General features: G+C 39.3%; 1 protein-coding gene across 1 annotated transcript in view; it reads left to right on the top strand.

The window, feature by feature from the left end:
- TAF4B (TATA-box binding protein associated factor 4b) overlaps positions 1-20,401 on the top strand; it is a gene marked incomplete at both ends in the record, with an annotated part of 68,859 nt that overhangs the window by 9,285 nt on the left and 39,173 nt on the right. Inside the window, 6 exons of the mRNA XM_079533648.1 lie at positions 4,438-4,586; positions 5,346-5,453; positions 9,641-9,808; positions 9,910-10,035; positions 12,444-12,533; positions 16,316-16,891. Of these exons, the coding sequence (XP_079389774.1) occupies positions 4,438-4,586; positions 5,346-5,453; positions 9,641-9,808; positions 9,910-10,035; positions 12,444-12,533; positions 16,316-16,891 (1,217 nt within the window). The remainder of the gene's footprint in view (positions 1-4,437; positions 4,587-5,345; positions 5,454-9,640; positions 9,809-9,909; positions 10,036-12,443; positions 12,534-16,315; positions 16,892-20,401) is intronic.

The following is a 20,401-nucleotide window of genomic DNA, read 5'->3' as shown; positions in this document are numbered from 1 at the left end:
GAAAAAATGCCTTTTGTTTTTGTTTTTTTTTCTAGTTTGTTCTTGCTTGTGTTTTATTTAGGAAGCAGGTGTGAAAGGTATGATTTCCTAAGTAGGAGACTTCTTTTCACTTTCTTATGTTGCACTGCAGTCTACTATTGCAAAGCAGTTCTAAAGAGCTGTTGTGCTAAGCAGTTCTGTTGGAAATCATGTAATCAAAGCGGCAATTCAACATGACAGTTTAAGCTTCAAATGTAACAACATATGGTGCATCTCCACAGGAGCACACCTGCTAGCTAGTGCATCTCAGGTACCTGCAAACTCCTTTTGGCTGTTCTCCTTTGGAAGTGGCCTTGACAGAAATTGAATGGTGAAAGTTGCCCTTGTGGGATGCTTTTAAGGTTCATTGTTGTGCAGTACTGTTGGGGAAGCCCTGGGCTTTGCTTGGTGGCGCAACTTAAATTTATTTCCAATAGTGCAGTTTTGTTGACACTATTCCCTGAAGCCCATGCAGGTGATGTTACCATGATATAAACAGATCTCTGCCTTAATCTCATTTTGTTTACATATCTGCTAACGTTTTGTCTTTGATGTTTCTGGTTATAATGAAGAGATACTTGTCCCTCAACTTCATCAGGTATCTGGAAGCTGCTCCTTCCACTAACCTGTGTTTGTTCTTTTTTTTATTTCCAACTTGGATGGTAAGCACAGCCATGGTTTAGAAAACTCATATTGGATTCTAATATGTTCAGAAAAAGCTTGGTTTCCTTGGCAGGTACGATTGGCAAAGCATAAACTTACAGCTGAGTTTTCTTGTATTTGAAGTAGCAAATGGGAATTTAATAGGCAGGTTTTGGTTTTCCATAGCACAAGCTGCTGTTGTGGCTGGGTAAGACGTGCTGTGAGTAGTGACTGCCCAGCCCTGGTCTGAGTGGTGCTGGGCATCCTTTCTGAAGGCTGAGCTCCCAGAGCTTCTCTAAAGGAGAAGCCAGGTCACTGAGGAGAGCTGTCAGGAGACTTCAGTGTGAGAACCTGTAGTGTGGTTCCTTCTGGTTAGCCTCAAAGGGAGCTGAGCTGGGTCAGGTTGTCAGTTCCTTCTCTCTTGGCTTTCCTACAGGACTGCATGTGGAGGTAGGATTAGTAACTTCAGCATTAGGTCATTTCTTCTGTTTCAAGGTGGAAGGGAAGTATCCAAGGGTTCTGGGTTTTTTTGTTTGAAGATATGGAAAAGTATAATTTGCCACAATCGGAAATGGAAATTCTTTAGATGATCCATTTCTTGGTTTGCTGTCAATTCTTAACATTGGGTTGTAATGGCCAAACTGTGTGTTTGAGGCTTTGAAGTGATGTCTTATGGCTTTTCGTAACACCAATTGCAATAGTGGAAGTTTCAAATTTGTCTTAATATATTTTCTAAAGTCAGCCATTTAGGTATTACACCTGCGAGAACAATAGTGGTGAGTTACCATCGCATTGGGCTTGTTGGTTTTAGAGTTCTAGTTTCACTAGTTGTTGCAAAAAACTATGAACATGAAGAGGCTTTCACTGTATAAAAATTCTGCTGAGTTGTACAAATAGAGCAGAATTTTAAGTTTGTTCTAAGTGGAAAGATTCCTGTTATGCCAGAGAGGCCTACAAGACTGGAGTGGCCTTGGGTAACTTCTGCTATGGATGCTCTCACCCAAAACAAGCTTGAAGGCATTTTTAACAGCTTTGATGAAGCATGGATGTCCTTTTGCAAATTAATTCTGCTACTGGGTGGAAAGTTGCCTTGTGTTTCAGTGCATGATGCTGATGGGTTAGTTGACTGTCACAATGAAATGTGTTACTGCAAGCTGTCAGTATTTATGGTTGGAAGGGTTTTTTGTGCTTTTCTTTTAATTGCTCAATAATTTGCTTATAAACTGTACTGTATTTGCATAAGCTTGCTGCCAGTGTATCTCTTGTGTTAATTTCTTGTCAAGCGGAGCCTGCTGGAAGTGCTTCCCATTGAGGTGACTGGAGGAGAGAATACTCTTCAGGCATGATGTTCATTTCTGGTGGAGCTTAACTGAAACTTCACACCAGTTGTGCAAAAAATAACCATATAACTGTGCTAACTGTGGTAATTATCCTATCGTATGGAGTAGAATTCAGAGGTATAGCATCTGTGCTTCTGTCAGTTTTGCTAAGAAAAAAAATCAAATGATAAAATATCCAAATATATGAAAACAAAGAGTATAATATGTTCCAAATCTCAAAAGGAACAGAATTAAATTTATAGGCACCTTCTTAGAGTAGAGCTAGCATTAACATTTTTAAGTAAGCTGAGAAAGGGAAAACCTAAAACTAGTAGAAGTAATAGTTCTACAGTCCTGGATATAGACCTAGTGCAGAGAGAAATGCTCTTGCTATCAAAATGTGTGCATCATCAGCTTTCTCTCTTCCCCTGGAATCTGCATAAACATGTGATGTGAACAAGGAAAAATGCACTTTTTCTGACTGATGAGAAATTGCATGCAATGAATCACTGTTTAAATAAGATAGTGTGAAAAGAAAATTGAAAACCAGGTATGTCTTCTGTGATTCCAGGCACTCATGGCTTAGATTAAAACATCCATCTGTACCGAAATGTAACTGTAGTCAAGATTTCAGAGGAGCAGGAGAAAGCTGAGTTGTCAAATGGAACAAGTGTTTTTCTGGATTTGCAACTGTCTTGTGAATCTGCCCTGGCAAGGTTGGTTGAGAATGGGGGGAATCATTCTAGATGCAGCTGCTTCAGTCTTAGTTTGTGTTATTTAAGTAGTGATATGTTGTCTTTTCAGAGTTTTATGCAAAGTTTTTTGCTGCCTTGCAGTTTCCTCTTACGCTTTTGGGATGAAAAGCTGCTTCTGAGCACATAGCTATAGCTTTGTGTTTATTGGCTTTTTTTTGTGTGCTTGCTGCTTTAAGTGTGCTGTTTATTTTAACTCAAAAAAAAAATTTTAGGTTATATTGTATGCTGTATTTCGACTTCTTTAAACAAGCCAGGTAGTGAAAAGATTATTCTCTTGATACAGAGTTATTATACACCAGAAAATATTATAAGCGTGCATTGAATATATGGGATTCTCTAGATATTGTCTAGCCTGCAAGAAAATTCTCAGCTTTACAGAACTGTAGGAGTTGGAAGGGATGGGATCCATCTCCTCCCTGCTAGAGCAGATTCTCTGGAGTTCTATGCAACCCTCTAAGAAAAAAAATAAGTTTAAATACTCTTACTGACTCTTATTTATTTACTGGGATGTAGTTATGTACTGGGATGTGTGAGCAACTACTGTGTGGGGCAATGGTAGTAGCTGCTGTTTCAGGTAAAAGGAGGTGATGTGCCAGCAAAAACAAGCAGCTCTGTAGCTGCTGTAAAGGATCTGCAGCAGTTGAGGCCAGGAATCCGTCTGGCTTTTTGTAATTGTGACCCTGATGAAAGATCTGGATTTTCAGGAGTCCAGCCCTTGTAAGGACTGACAGGGAGGTAGGGAGGGCATTGGTAGCTGAGTGGCTTCCAAATGCAGAGTGCATGACACTGTGTTGTAGCATATGATTCTCTTTAGTGTACTTTTAATTGAAAGTAATATTTTAATTAAAAATACTTCTGTTTGTTAATTGTTAAATTGTTGGTCATTATTGCTGACAGGATGAGAGAAAGGTGGTAGGCTCGTTTGTGTTCTGTTGTGCTCAGTGGGCTTAGAAGGAAAAATAAACACTAAAGAAACAAAGCAGAAGAGTCTACTTTTTCAAAGAAATCTTCCTGTTTGGCTGTACGCAACTTTGATTAAATCCATAAATTTGAATGTTTTTGGACAGATCCTTGACAGAGGGACACCTTCATGTGTGTGAATAGGCTTAGCTTTCAGTGGGAGACCACTGCCTTCTGTTTAAGGGGATGGCCTTGATGTAGGTAGGCGAACTGCCATTATTCAGGCTCCATTTTCCTGTACAGGCTTCCTCTAAACTGTGTCTTCACCTGTAAGCGTGCAGCTGACTGGTCAGAAAGTCAAAATGTGTAGAAGCGGCTAATTCTAATAGTGGTGATGCATTTTTCAGACTGAAGAACTGTTTGAAGGGTGCTTACTGTTAAACTAATTCCAGAAAGTCTGTATGGTGGTGGGGAGGAATGGCTTGTCTTTCTTTTTTCTTTTTTTTTTTTAATCCCAAATTTCTTTTGACTCAAATGATGGATTGATTTGCAATTAGTTGTGTAAAGTTTTGATATGGCTGTCTGGTCAAGTTTGTCACTTTACTTTAGGGGTTGTTTACTGTCATAAAATGCAGAGTAAAACTGTTGTGGGCTTTTAGTGCTTACTTCTTGAGCAGCTGTTCCTTGGAGTAAGAAACTAAATATTACATTTGCTTATCAATGTGGTCTAGCTATTTCTTGCACAGAAACAGCAAAGCCATAACATCCCTTAATTTCTAACACTGGATGTTTTTCTCCAACAGGAACTGTTCTTATCAGAAGCAGTAATGGTCAACTGATGCTAGTATCTCAACAAGCAATAGCACGAGCACAACCTCAACCACAAAATAACACAAGTGTACGAGTGTCTGTACCTAGCAGCACACCTGCAGTGAGAATATGTGCTGTACAGGTAAATTCCCTCACAGGTTTAATTTGTATGTTAACATGGTCATAGCAGGGTTTGCAAATAAGCTGTTAAGAGTTAACTAAGCATTTGAATGTTTTCTCAGCAGTGTGATTGGTGTGTTTTGTACATGAACATCACTGTGCCTATCTTTCTGTCTTTCAAACTGCTAATTGTTACATTTGGGTTTATACAAATTAAGGAATTCCTGTCTTACAAGAAAGATGTTCTTTATTTTTCCTTTTTTTTTTTTTTTTTTTTTTTTTTTTTTTTTTTTTTAAACCAGCTGCTACCTAAATGGTTACTGCTAGTGTAACTGCAGCTTTTTGGTTTTCTGATGGGATACTTCTCTGGAGCAAAAGGAAACTGAGAACCTTTTGCTTCTTCCCTTGAAGGATGTTCCTTCTCATTCCCTAAACTCTGCTGGCTTTTTGCTTACATTTTTTACAATGGAAAGCAAGAGTTGATCCAAAAAAGAGGCATCTACTTAATACAACCAACATTATTATCCTTTAATCATTTTATTTTGATTAGGATTAGTGGCTAACTGTCTCTGAATATGTTCTCACATAGAAAACCAGTAGGCAGATAGCTTTGTTGGAAAGCGTTTCAAGCATACGGGTTGTATGAGTGTTACTTGTCTTGTTATTTTATGAGTGGCTTATATCCAACAAGAACAAATCCTAACTTCAGGGTATGTTTTGTCACTGGCTTGTCTGACAACTGTTCTCTGTATGAATACTGTTATTACTTTTCTTTTTTAAGAACTCTGGAACCCAGTTAATAAAGAAAGCAGTACCTACTCCTTTGAAACCATTATCTCAAACAACAAATGCTGTGACTTCTACTGTTCAGTCACCTGCTGTTATGCAGGTAGGTGGCAAGATTCATTGTACAGTGGAAGAAGTGATGGAGAGAACTGAAGAAAACATAGATGCATTCTTGTTATTTCTAACTAATGTGGTTTTCACTAAGCTGATAACTTCTGCTCTTAATTTAATTATGCTTCTGCCAGCATGTGTCAGATCATCTTCCCTCACTGTAGTAGAAAGCACTCTCACAATAGCATTGAACAATGTGTAAAATAAATAGTCTAAAGAACCATTTTCAGTGCATTTGTGCTCTGTGACTGAGCTCCTCCAAGCTCCAGCTGAAGCTTTTCTGGGGAATGGAGACTTCCTAATGCTTTTATGTTTGGGTTCCCTGATTACTTCGGGGGGGTGGGGAGGAAGTATAGTTAAGAATGGTGCTGAAGGGAAAATGAGCTATCTGTACCAGTCAGGTTCTTTTTTTCCTCAAGTTTGAGGTTTTGAGATTTTGTTTCCTTTTTCTCATTATAGGCTGAAGACCTCTGTTCTCCAAGTGAATTAAGTGAACTTAGTAGACAGATTGCAAAAATATGTAGATATACAATTACTGGAAATGTATTACTGTTTTTCTATTGTGTTTTTTGTCTTGTTTGTCATTAGCAGAGTGAAATGATATAGGACTACTCCGATGAGACCATTGATACTTGTAGAATATGAGACACAGATCCAGTTGTTTCTCTGTTCCAGGGGACCATGGGTTTGGATATATGTATGTGCACATGTGACGAAAAGAGAACTGCTTCTTTCTGTTCTGTTCTCCCTGTAGGCTGGGGGAGAAATCAGAGATTTTGTTTGTACTTGTCTTTTTTTTTTTTTTTTTTTTTTTTTTTTTTTTTTTTGTGGCCAAGCTGACTTGAGCAGTAGCAGTTGACCAAGCATTCAGAAAATGAGGAGAAAAAAAAATCCAATCTGGATGTATGTTCTTGACCTTGAGTGTTTGAAAGATGGAGAGATAAGTTTGCTGACAGCAGTAACTAATAGTCTGACTTACAGATTTGTCCTCCTGCTGTTCTTCTGTATTAGTAACTGAAAACTACCCACAGCTCTGTCTGTGATGTTTTCTCTCTTCCTTCTCGCTATAGGTGGATAGTATTGGAATGGAAGGGGAAACCCAGAGACCTCTTCTAATACATTTCCTATTTCACTTAGAATTGGAAGCAATGTATGCTTTGTGTCTGTCAAGAATAATAGTGGATATTCCTGACCTATTTTTATTTTGGATTACTAGCTTGCAAACTGTGTGCTTGTGATCTCTACACAGGGGTCTTTGGAATGTAAAAGCAAAAGTCATCTGCTGTATTATCCTTACACTGCAGGGAAGAGATGGATGTAAAGATTTTTTTTTCCATTAGATGGGTGAAGCTGCATACATCCTCACCATTTAATGTGAATAAATGTTGATCATTCTGTTAACTAATTTCACTTACATTTGTGTTTAAAAAGGTTCTTCTGTACTTTCTTGGTTCATCTTTGATGTAATCAGTTCAACTTGTGATTTTTGTGAAGTGTTTAAAGAGGTAGACAGTATTTTTGGCAAGAAAGTTTGTAGAAACTTGAACACTTCTAATGAGCATACAACTTGATTTAGGCTGCAAGAGGGATGACTAGGAAAAGTTAATACTGCTGTTTTGTTTGGAATGGATTTCTCAGAGCATGTTTTGCACAGTATTTGCAAAATACTCTGCACAAGTCCCTTTTATAATAGAGTAAATAAGTGCAGTATGGATACACGCTATCATAGGGCCACTTCAAGTGTTAGCTCTGGGGCAGCCAAAAGGAAGAGGTCTGTCAAGGGATCCTGTATGTAAGGTTGCACGAACTGCCTGTGGAAAGAAAGGAAAAGAGGCCTTGAGCCTGGCTTCCTTGGTTACAGAGTTGTTCAGAAGTTCTAAAAGAACTTGTTGGTCTTAGCCTTAGATGTTTTTTGAGGTCCAGAAGGGGAATGTTGGTGTATAAGCATGTCCTCACAAAAAGTGGGGAACATAAAAAGTTGAGATGAAATGATACTTGCCTTCATTTGTCTCTTATCCCGTTTGAAGTATAACCTGATGTACACTGCAAAACTCCCTCGACTCGAGGACTGTTCTCCTCATCTACAAAAATATTTTTGTTCCTGAATGTTTGAGCTCAGAGGTTGTACAAAATACCTGCACTTTTTAATTTTTTTCCTTCTTCCCAGATGGAATAACATGGTTGCAAAGTATCTAATTAGCGTCATGCTGGGGCCCTTTCATTTAGATGCAGAGCACTTCTCTTGAAATGACTTCAAAATGTGCAGGATTAATGCCATTTGTGTGTGTGTGTGACTGTTTCTCTGTTGCTCGAAGTGAGAATGAGAATTGTCAGTAGTGTAAAAAGGTTGAGGGCAGATGACAGAAGTTAATTCCCATATACTTGTCTTCCTGGGAAAAGGGTCCGGCAGACTTCCTGTTGTTTCCTCCCTCAGCTGATAAAATACAGTTCTGGACCTGATGTGTAAACACACTGGAATTTGCAAGAGAGCAGCTCCAGCAAACCTCATGTTTTCAGTTTTTAAAAGCCCAGGGCATTGCAGCTTGACAGTTCTGTACTTTGTCCCCTTCTGTCTTCCTCCCTTCCATCTGTTTGTGGGATTCTCATGCCCAGTTTGCCTCCCTGTGGTCTTAGAGCTGATGAGCTTCATCCTTGGAAGAGGCAGTGGTGGTGGCAAAGATCCTGCAGAGAGCTATTAAAGTGTTATCAATGGTGGGAGCCCAAGCTGGAAAGCTTTCTGGTAGCTGACTGCTTCTTTCATATCAAGCTTGGCAGCACTTTGTGGGGGAGCAGGATACACCCAGGAAAAAGAAAATTTAACAAAAGTGCCAGTGTTTTGCTCTAGCTTTAAGCATTTGCTCACTAATTTTCCCTGTCCTGAAATATTTAAAAACACGTTGATATTCTACACATGTTCTGTCCAGTTCTGATTTTTTAATTTCTTTTTTTTTAATTGATGATGAGGTAAGTTGGTCTCTTGCATTACCATCTTATGACTAACTGTCAATTGGCAGTGTGATTGCTAAACGAAGGTGATGTTTAAATGTATTAAGAGTCAGTGAAAGCAGCTGTGTTGGGCAGATCTGAAACATGAATTTGACCTACAAAACAGCCTTTCTTTTGAGACTTTTGGGGAAAGGCTGGAGGAAGAAACAGTACCTAACTGCAGGCTTCAAATGCTAAACTGAACCTTTGCTTGTTTCTGTATTCTATGGCTTCAATCTGCGGCTTTTTAGTAGGCAACTTGAGAAAATAAAAGGAGTGGGGGACAAAATCTTACTTGTGTTATGTTGTATTAGAAGAATGATGTGACTGGATGTTTTTTATTCTAATTAGACCTGAAATAGAAATACTCATATTTAGTAGGTTTTCTTTGGCAACTAGTATTTTTTAGCCTAGTTTGCAAAGGAGAAAGGCATTTGTGTATTGTTTTTTCTAAGCCTTCACGACTCTTATTCTACTGGAGCTTCTGTTTCGTTGATAGATAAAGAGATTTGAAAAGATTTGAAACTCATACATGAGTTTTGACAGGGTTTGTGTCTTGATGAATTTGAGACAGTTTGACATTGGTCCCCATGAAGAAAAAACAGGAAGAACTACTTAGGTGCTTTTGTTCATCTGGTTTTTGCTGGTGCATCCTTCCAAAATGGACATGACGCTTTTCATCTGGTGCCTGTGATAGGAAACATAAGGAATATCACAAATGGGAAGAAAGGAATATAAATAATTACGTAACTAAAGTTGTATTTATCTTCAGAGTACTGTCGCTTGGCTTAGTATTAAATTGATTAGTCCTAAACTACAGAAGCCTGGCAAAGTTTGAACTTTGGTTTTGAACTATGTGTTTCTTCACGACTACTTTTTCTTCTCCTTCACTTGAAGTTACAGGCACTTTTTTTAATATTGGTAAGCCTTTGTCCTTCCCTACCACTCACAGACTTAAAAACAGGTTGGCTATGGAGGTTCTGTGACTTAGAGTATTAAATAGTCTCTCAAAGGAAAAAAAAAAAAAAATTAAAAAAATCAAACTTCTGAAAATAAAGATAAGATTTGTTCATTTATGTTTTAAATAATAATCTTGAGTGAGGAGGAAGGGTGCTACTTAATATGCTAGCAGAATATAGCGTGTGTTATTTGTGCTAGTCTTTGGTTTCAGAAGTGTTAAATTTTTCTTTTCAGCCAGCAGCTGCAGCAGCTAGTGTTACTGCAGTTACTGCTGTAAAGCCTTTGAGTACTGGAACACCTGTAAAACTTCCAGTTACAGGACCACCTGCACAATCCATCTCCCAAAAGGCAGTCTCTGTGAAAGCAGAGGGCACAACAGTAGCACAGACCAGCACTTCTACAGTAAGGAAAAAAAAAGTTTTTAATTAAAAATTAACATTCTCTACATTCATCAGAGGTTGGAGAGCCAACTTGACATCTAACAGTCTTTATTTCCACCATAGGAGATGCTAGAGAATGTGAAGAAATGCAAGAATTTCCTTGCTACGCTAATAAAATTGGCATCTAGTAGTGGACCTCAAGCCACTGAGATGGGTCAGAATGTGAAGAATCTGGTGCAAAATCTATTGGTGAGACTTTTTTTTTTTTTTTTAAAGCAAAGTCTGACATTTATATATTGATCTTATATTGATCTTAATTTTGACTTCATAATTTTGTTTCTTCTCTTTCTACTTGTGTTGGTGTGTTGTTTTTTTAAACAGCTCGAGTTGTGGTAGAGTACATCAGATCCTCCAAAATATTTCATTATAATGTGCATTTTAAGTGGATTCCATACTGTAATTTCCCCTCTCATTCCAATTTCATTTTATGCACACAGGTAACTGTGACAATAGAAACAGTTTATTGTTTTTATGTAGTTTTTGGGTCTGAGCTAGACTACATTAGTGTAGCTTTGAGTTCTCAATAGCAAGGGTTTTGCTGTGGTGATTGTAGTTCACTACTGAGTCTCTATTACTCCAGGACTGAACTGAGTTGTACACTGATGGTGGAGCTCCATTGAAATGAGTGTGAAATTATCCATGTCTTTAGACAGTGGGATGGAGAAAATAATGTGATGGCTTGCCAGCCTGTCTGCTTGCCTAACTAATTTACTAAATATAGTATCGGAATGCAAGATAACACACCATAATACAATATAATCAAAATTGAAGCTAATAAATCAAATATAATGAGAGAGAATGTGCGAAAGGTGGATAGGCCTCACCACAAAGCTGAGGTGAGATGCGCAGTCCAGTTGAGCAGCAGGGAGATGGGAGGAGAACTGACGAAGAGCAGGCGAGAAAGAGCGCATCAGGTGACCTTGCCAGGAGTTGTATCTCCTCTCCCCTGGGGAATGTAGTTGTTCTTCTCTTCTGGGCAGGTACCTGGGAGTTGAGCATTAACTGTTAAACTCCCAGTGCCCCACATGATGTTATGATGTGGAATACCAAAACCAAAAATCACAAAACCATAACATCACTTTAGCAGAAGGATATGTGCTGGTAGAGGGAGATGGTTTTGTAAGTCGTACTGAAGGAATTTCTTAGTCTAGAAAAGCATAGTGTAGAAAGAGGTGTAATTTGAGAGAACAGATTGCTTTAAGATGCAGCCTTGCAAAAATCTTTGATTTCCCTTCTTCCACTGCCTTTTTCTTTGTCCCTGCTGGACTATACACTACAATTCCATTGGAGCGTGCTAGAATTAATCCTTGTTGTGCTTACAGTGCTTTTTATAAAGAACAGTAATTACCAGCCATTAATAAATTGTTTAACTGTGCATTTGTTTGCTTTTTGCAGTATTTTTAAAATGCTGTTTTTCTGTTATTCAGTATGTGTGTATGGTGTGAATGCAGAATAAATTAATGTTTCATATGCATAGGGGAAACACGTAAACAGCAGCTGTGAAGTAAAGTGGTCCTCAAGGCAGCATTTCATGGAGTGGGTGTCAAGAACCTTAATGTGCACTGAGATGTGCTGTACCAAATCCCTGCAGTTGTATCAGTGGGACCTCAGTGACTTGTATCCACAGCCAGACAGGCAGCAGATCCAATGACAAGAATTGAGCTGCTTGAAGTTCTGTTCTTCTGTGAATACATGGTCCTTAAGCCCCCTGCTCTGACCACGTAGTTGTTCTGTGGGAGGATAGAGGCGAAAGGCATAACTTCTCTGCTGACTTCTCTGGTTTGTTAAGAGGGCCTCTCTGCCTTCTGTCTTCTGTACCTTTCTGAAGGAAGGAAAGATCTCACCTGGCAGGGTGAGCAGTAGCCACCAGTCTGAGGCTGCATGCCACTTCATCTGGGTTGCTGGGGCACTGAGCTATAAGGGGGTCACAGGAGTCTGCTGCAGCTTCCTAACCTGAAGCCACTGAAATAGGTGTCTGTGGCAGGAAGAGTAAAGAGCATTGAAGAGACCGATTGAGAGGACTGTTACCCTAATGGTATGCAGAAGTGATGTTCTGATCTTTCTCTTTCTTCAGAAAGAAACATTAAGTATTACACTTTATTATGCTTTCGTGAGCATTAGACTGGAATCATTTTACAAAAGCTATGGAGCTGTCTTTTGTCTCCATTCTACATAAATTTTGATCCTCATGCTGATAAACTACCTTTATAGCAATAAGTACTCCTGATGGATTTTGCATATTTCTGCATTAAAGATGTACTCAAAAGGATCAGTGTTACTTATAAATTTGTTTCTTTTGATTCACTTTAGTGAATATTTGAACGGATATCCTCATGTGTATTAGCAGCTGCAGTGTCTGTGGGTAAACAAAGAAACTTAATTTTCTAATACTATATCTAGATTATAACATCAGTCTATCCTAAAATGCTTTCTTTAAACATACAGGTGGAAAGAAGTATTTGAGTACTGAAAGTGAACAACATCATGATAGTGCAAACTTCCATGAATTGTTGATACACCTGAAAAAAAAAAAAGAAAAAAAAAAAAAGAAAGATTCATACCTATGAATTACTGTTGCAATTATACTTTTCTCTTAGGAAGCAAAAATTGAACCAGAAGAATTTACAAAGAAACTGTATGTAGAGCTCAAGTCTTCTCCACAGCCCTATTTAGTTCCTTTTCTCAAGGTAAGTGTCTGATTGTGGATATAAAGTATTTAGTTGGAGGGGAGGGCGGAGGATCAGAAAATGTTTTAATTGCTTTCAAATTGTTATTTCCTCCAATCAGTTGAGGAAATGGTGCTTAGCCAAGCTAATGCTGTGTGACTGCTGCACTTGGACAGACAGAGGTTTTTGTGGGGGGATTTCAGAAGAATTACCTTCAGCTGTATTCTCAGGTTGGAGAGTAATTACAGTTATTACTGGAGACGAATCTTTTGGAAGCTGATACAGTAGAACAGTTACACTAAGATGACCTTTTACTTGCTCAGCAAAGCTGTAGTTGCTTTGAATTCTAATACAGAAGAGCGACAACAGAAGCTGTTTTGCAGTATTTAAGCTTAAAGAATCTGCATAACACTGGCATTCTGTTGTCTGCTGGCTTGTGTTTAATTGCAGACAGTTGTTTTGCTTTTTTTAAAAAAAAGTTCTCATTTCTCCAGAAAGTTTCTGACAGGGTTGCTGCAACTTAGAGAAAGTAATTGAGGATAACTATCTCCATTCAGGGAAATAATTGTATAAATAAGAAAATCCTTTCTTCTGTGTATGTGCCTACCATACTTTTTAATCATATGGTAGAATAGTTTATTGACAAAACAAAAAATGAATGTCTTTGTCATGTAACAATCACTAAATCCCAGCAAACTTGGGAAACTTCATTATATTTACTTAATTGCAACGTACAGTGTTCTTAACACTGATAGATCTGTACTTCCTTGACATTCAGTATAGGCACAGTGGTGCATCAAGGAAGAATAGTTAAGTGGTGCTTTCTTAATATTTGACGGTTCATACAACAATGATTTTGCAATGTTGCTACTACTTTGGGTACATAGTGCTGATCTGTTCAGGTATGGGGTATTTCTGTTATAGTGGCAGCCTTCAAATGCTTTGATAGTAAGTTTGCTAGACTAGAAGACTACAGTATTCTAGTAGAAGCTGTAGAAGCTAGTAGAGCTGTTGGAAGAGATCCAGAAGAAGGCCATGAGGATGATCGGAAGGCTGGAGCAACCACTCCTAGGAAAAAAGGCTGAGTGAGTTGGGTTTGTTCATTCTGGGAAGAGAAGGCTCCAGGGAGGTCTTCTGGCCTTCCAGTACTTAAAGAGAGCTTATTACAAGGAGGAAGACGGACTTCTTACATACGTAGATGGTGATAGGAAAAGGGGGATAGTTTTAAATAAAAAGAGAGGAGATTTAGATTAGATTGTTTACTCTGAGAGCAGAGAGGCGCTGGCACAGCTGCCCATGTAAGCTGTGGTGCCCCATCCCTAGAGATGCTCAAGGCCAGTTGAATAGGGCCCTAAGGCAGCTGAGCTGCTGGGTGGCAGCCCTGCCCATGTTATGGGGTGGAACTGGATGGGCTTTAAATCCCTTCCAACCTAAGTCAATCTATGATTCTCTGTTAGATTTAATAAAATTATTTGTCTTTTTTTTTTTTTTTTTTTTTTTTTTTTTTTTTTTTTTTTTTTTTTTTTTTTTTTTTTTTACTCTGTCTAAATTCCTGGTGTTTCCTTATAAAAACTCAAGGGCAACTCAAAAGGCAGTTCTCCCTTTATCCTATTTGCATTATTATGACATATTGTAGTTTTTCGTGTTAACTTTCTAGAATAATATGTGCAACAATTGCAGCACAGAGTACTCTGTTACTTTTGGACAGCTTTATCCTGGCGTCAGAATGACCAGGCTGTGCATGCAGGGTCAGCACAACTAACAAAGCTTTTCTTTGAGCTCTGGTAGCTGCCAGGGCAAGTTTGGCTTTGTAAGTAATGTGTCTGCCTTCTGCAGGGCCCTGGCTAAGAATCCCTGCTGGTCACTAGCTGTGTTCCCAGAGCAGTGTGGAGTAATCTCAGTATCACTGCAGAGCTCTAGCCTGCATCTGGCACAGCCAGAACTCAGCCTGGAGGTAGCAAGCTCCCTGGACCAGCTCATGCCTAAGAACCAGGGAGCTGGTGCATTGCATTTGCTAACACTTCTACGACCCTTTGAGTTCCTCAGATGTTCATTAGTTTACATGTAGCTTTGTCCTCATGTGTTGATGTAAATGCTTATCCTGAGTTAATAAGCTGTCCCACAGTGTGGGGAGCAAGTCGGTTTTGGTGTAAGGACCTCAGGGCAGTTCCATGGGACTTAGATTGACGTGTGTAAGGCCTGGGCTGGTGTCACACAGAGCTGCTGTGTGCTGTCAGGTACCACGTAGGCTTTTCTGCTTTCAGCTGTATCTACATCCCTGTAATCCTTAATGAGGTACCCTCTCCCAGTTGTACACTATGTTAACAACAAAATACTGTGACTTCAGCATTGTTCAAGCACAATGGTTGAATTTAACTGATGTCATAGCATTACCCATCCCTTAAAGCATCTTGTACCCTGGTTGCTTTTTTTCTGACATGCCTTAAGGCTATGTAGCACAGACCAGGCTTGCTTGGCACGTGCTGTGGGCAGCTGCTACGGGACTGAGTGCCAAATGGCAGCTGACTTCACAGGCACTTCTCTTCACTGCCGACCTTTTTTGGGGGAAACGCTTGTGTCTCAAGTCTGGGAAGAGGTTTGGTAAGGGTTGTTGCCAACTCATTTTAGCTAGTAAAGTGGAATTTTGGGGAAGGTTCTCTGTCCTTATCTTTTGAGCTGCGGCTTTCGATGCAGCTGTTGCATGTATTTTGTTTCACTGATTCCAACAGGTTGAAAAGAGCATTGACTTTGGCTGCAGTGCCATCTTGATGTTCATATCTGTGCTGGATGCTTTTCCTGAATAAACTGCATCAGGAACATTAGGAAAGTTAAGCAATCCTTTAAAAGATGAGGAAGCAAACATTAAAGATAGAAGTGCTGTAGAAAGCCCAGATGTACAAAGAATTTGCTCACTCACTATATTAGCAAGACATCACGTTCCTGTTGTATGAAGCCCAGAGCAACAGTACTATGCTGGAGACATACAAACTTCAAAAATTGTCAAGGGAAAAAAGTTTTTGTGTGAATATGCTGGTAGCTGTAGAAATTATTTCCCCTGATTCTGAGCCATAACAGATTGTAAATAGTCAAGGAGAAAATCTATGGAGGGCATGAAGATTATTCTGTCCATTAACCTTCTCAAACATAGCTGTACTAAAAATGAGATGTTGCCAGATATCTTTACTAATGTTCTTGAGCTGCAGAAAACTTAGCTGGCTTAAGCTGTGCTGCTGCAGCTATTCAGACATTAGTAAAGTGGTATCCCCCCCTAGTGTAGATACAGCTGTATTGGTGTACAAGTGCTCACATCGTCAGGACTTGCTTCTGATCTTATTGGATAATTTGTAGCTCTCTGTTGGAGAAGCTAAATGGAGTAAACACAGCTGTTATGATATAGCAGATTTTTTTTTTTTTTTTGGCAAAATGAAAAATGTTGAGATAGAATAGTTCAATTGGTCTTATTCTGGAGCATAAATTGCACATTGAAACATTCTAAACAGAAGAAACTTGGAAACAAATGTCTCCATAGATACTGTTTGCACCCACGTACTGAAGACACGGTGACTGTTGTCTTTATTCAACCTGTGTTGGTGATTCTTAACTTATCTCCATCATTTCAAGAATACTTGTGTTTCTTCTATGAATTCTAGCAAAATATTTTGTTTGGAATAATCAGATTATTTCCTGATGTTAAGAAATTAAATTGGAATGTGAGGAAGTGGGTTCAGTTGCTAATGTAATATTCGCTATTGTTGAAGACTCTTCTAGTGTTATTCTGTTGTTTTTTTCTTTTTGTCTTCTAGAAAAGTATGCTTGCCTTACGGCAGCTAATGCCAAATGCTCAGAGTTTTATCCAGCAGTGTATGCAGCAGCCTGCTCCGACCCAAGAAGCTGTTTCAACTTGTACTTCTGCACTAACTCCTTCCACGGCAGTGGTAACCTCACCTGTAGCAACCAATTCTCTTCCTGTTATAAAACCAGTGTCTGCCTCCACAACAGTCACAGCTGCTCCTGTTATAAAACCAGTCCTTTCCAGTACATCAGTGACAGCCTCTCTGCAGGCTATGAAGCCTGTTCCTGCATCTGCAGTGGTGACAGCCTCTCTTCGTCCTGCACCTTCTGTCCTCACCACAACAATATCGAAATCAGGGCTCACTGCTATCCAAACTGTAAAGCCAGTCTTTACCTCTGCAGTAGCAACATCATCTCTCCAGTCTGTAAAGCCAGTGCTCGTCTCTACAGTGGCATCCTCAGCAGCAACCCCTCTCCAGCCTTTGAAACCTGTCATGGGCACCCCCATCAGTATTAAAATCTCACAGCCCAACTCCATCGTTGCACAGCCAGTGGCCACTCAGCAGGTGGTTAAAGTGAAACAGTTGGTAAGATTAATTTCCTCTATAACTGGGCTTCTTTTATTTGACTCTTAACATTTTGTCAATTTGCATCTTAGAAGTGTTCTTTTGTCGTATGCAGCTAGCCTGTCATGAGTTAACCAGTTCTGAGATAGTTGTGAATGTTGTGCAGTTGTTGAAAAGGTCAATCTAAAGCCAGACTGTGAGGTCTACTGCAAGATGTACTGACCACTGTTCCACCAGACTGAGCATCCAGATTGAAACGTGAGAGAACATGTGTTTGGACTCCTGGTGTGCATGCAGCTGTGCTAGTTTGGTATATGAAAGAAAAGGCAGGAAATGCTTGTGTCAGAAAAAGAAATTGATGGTGGGATCCTTATGTTAATTACTATCAGATGCCCTGTGTGGGCTGTGCCTGTGCTGACCCCCAAGGATTCCAGTCTCCCTACCTTTATAGACACTGCTCTGCGCACTTTTCGGAAATAGGTGACTTGATGATATGTAGTGATACACTAACTGAAAGGTATGAACTAGCTCAAGGAGCTTTTCAGAGGAGAATTCTGACCCCCACTTTTACTAAGATATGTTAGTCATAATGTCATCCAGAGTTTATTTTTTTCTATTAGGCCTCAATAGGTAACAAATTCCAGGAGGAATAGACGTGTTAAAACAATACTCCTGAAAACAATGCGTTAACATTTCTTCTTGGCATAGGTTAACTTCTTATGGATGCTAATGGTAAATATCAGAAAATGTGGATCCACTGGTATATGTCCAACAGAGCAACGTTGTGAAATAAGTTAGATTTTGAGATAATGAGGAGTCTGTTGTGTAAGTAGTTTACCTGCATGGAAAATTGGGAGAACAGTCATCTTTTGGCAGATAAATAACTTCTTGTATAGAACTTCCTTGTAAAAATGTGTTCCTTCAAACAAAGGGAAAATATGCTTCCTCTGAAGCTAAATTTGCTTACATCAGGTGTACTAGTATAGTACTGTGTGAATTTCCATTGTAGTTTGTTTATTGTATATTCTTGATTTAATAGTATTCAGATTCACTGAAGTACTTTGTATTTGTTTTCTTCCTTTCCAAGTGTGTAAGGAAAATGTAATATAGGAATTAGTAAAGAGCTAATTCTACCAGGTTTTCACCTCTTCAGACTTAATGAAGAGCAAAATACTGAACTATATAGGGGAGGATCCTTTTTATGAGTGCTTTTTAAAAAAACTAAGCAGTAACAAACTTGGATAGTAGTAGCTAGAGCCAAATTGGAAAAAGAATTGGTACCTTTTCTTCAAGGACTAAATTTGAAATTCCAGCCAGAAGAAAAATGAGAGCTGCTTAGGCTGTACAAAGGCTGGAGAACATTTGTTGGCTCCACGGTAAGGCATGTAATTCAGGGGTAAGATTGACCATCTGTACAACTAGATGAGGAAACGTAACTCTGCACTGGGGAGTTAAGATGCTTTGTGAATACAATTTTGTTGAACCCACGAAATGACTTCTGCCTCCTTCGATATTGCAGCGTGGCATCCTTAATGAATTGCTTTTCTTTATTCTGTGTTGTAAACATTGACTTAAATTATATAAAATATAGAGCATATTTTAATCTAGTTTAAGTAGATCCCAAGCATAGCAGTTAAAATGATTTCTCTTAAAAAATGGTGTTTAATTTTGGTCTTAGATGTAGTGGAAGGGTTTAGTTGACCACTGGCAGCTCAGCCATATCAGGATGCTGGTGTTTGTTCAGGCAGCCAGTAAGCACAAGGAGCAAGCTGGTGGAAGTGGCTGCATTTTCTAGGACTTCCCTGATGCTTTGTCTTTTAAAAGGAAGAGGGTCTGCCTGTTCCCACAAGAAAACAAATCAGGATCTTGCCTCCCTAAAGAGAAGGGTCCTGCTGCCAACTGAAAGGAAGCACATGCCAGCTGTGCAAATCTGTCCGTGCAGTGCTGCCAGCAATTTTTTTTCCTTTCTGGCCCTCAGGGTTGTCTGATGCCATACATTCTCTCTGCATGTCCGTTTCTAATTTCTCTTTCTTGTGCTCAAGGAATTTAAGGGAGCATCTTCTGTGCATTCATGTGCCAGTTCTATTGTAATGCCATTGATGCTTCAGATTTCAACACTGCAGTGATTTCGTATTAAAACTGTGATGGGAGTGATGCAGCATGCAGCTCTTTCTTTTCTGGAACATGATTATCACAACTCTGTCTGTATGGTGGACACTGAGGGATCTGCTCTTATGGGATGCTGTTGGAACTGGACTGAGTGTCTGTGCTGTCTTCCCAGCAGCTGCACACTCTGCAGGTTACCCTCCCTGTGACTTCTTTCCTTAATGTGAACTAATTTAAGTGCATTTATTAGCAAAGATTTTTCACCTGAGAAATAAAGCGTGTCTTGCCATAGCATTGCTTTGTCTCAGTAAAACATGGTAAATCAAAGTTTGTTACCAGCTGCTGGCTTCTAATGAAACTGCAACTTAAAGCATTAAGAACAAGAGCTTCGTGGTGCAGTCCCCGCAGCCACCGGTAAGGTGTGCTCACTTGCTACTGCTGGTGGCTGAAGCTCAGGTCTCTCTCAGGCAGCTGTTTCTGAGCTGTCAGCTGGGTGTTGAATTGCACTTTAAGTGTTGCTGCTCTTTATTCTGATGTCTCTGTCAATTTCCTTAAGGAATACTAACCTGAAGAAAAAAAGAGACAGTAACTCTTTTTCTTATAGATACCTCTTTTTGTAGAATTTTAGTTACTGGCATTAGATCCTTGTTGAAATTTCTAGAATTGTTACCCTTTGCTGGTTCCAAGGACTTTCAGCTTTTGCTAGCCTAGCGTCTAGAATGGCAGACAAAAGCAGCTTTACTGCCAGTGCATCCTTTCTAGTTTCAGGTTGATCTAGTCTCATCAGTCACTTGATATATTTTTCCAGTCTCCATCTAGGCTATTGATTTAACATTGCCCATCTGTTCTTTTGTCTGCCACACCTTAATCTTGAATACTTATGCTTCCTCCTGTGCTGTTTCAGTTTTTTGTATGCTGAAGATGAAGCACCATGCTCACTGACGGTAGGGAAGATCTCTAGGTGCCTGTCAGTATGGACGCTGGCAGATCCTGTGAGTAGTTTGTCCAAGCTGCTTGGTTGTTCAGTAATTATCTGAACATATAAATTGTGTTCTTAACGTTTTTGACTTCCAGCGTACAGAAGCTGGATCTTTTCAGAAAGATCAAATTGTGTCTTGGTTAAAAACAAATAGAAGCAAACATTAGTGTCTGTACTTGTTTGTGATGAAGTGCTCTGTGTGTGAGACTTTGTCCACAATCAGTGTCTGTATTCCTATGGTTGTTTCATCTGCATAAAAACGTAGAGAGATATGCATCTTGTGTTTTTTTCCTTGAGAATGGTGTGTTCTTTGTCTAGTTTTTGAACACCACCTTCAGCTCAGTTGTTCTACATTACCACTGTTTTGTCAAATCATGATGCTATAAGCAGCATATTATAACTGGAGCTGTTGGGCAGTGTACCTTGACATCTTCAGATGCAGAGCA

Source organism: Tetrao urogallus (assembly GCF_951394365.1).
Source record: "Tetrao urogallus genome assembly, chromosome: 3".
In the NCBI taxonomy this organism is placed as follows: domain Eukaryota; kingdom Metazoa; phylum Chordata; class Aves; order Galliformes; family Phasianidae; genus Tetrao; species Tetrao urogallus.
The sequence above is the reverse complement of the archived record's forward strand: the minus strand, read 5'-3'. Positions and strand labels throughout refer to the sequence as shown.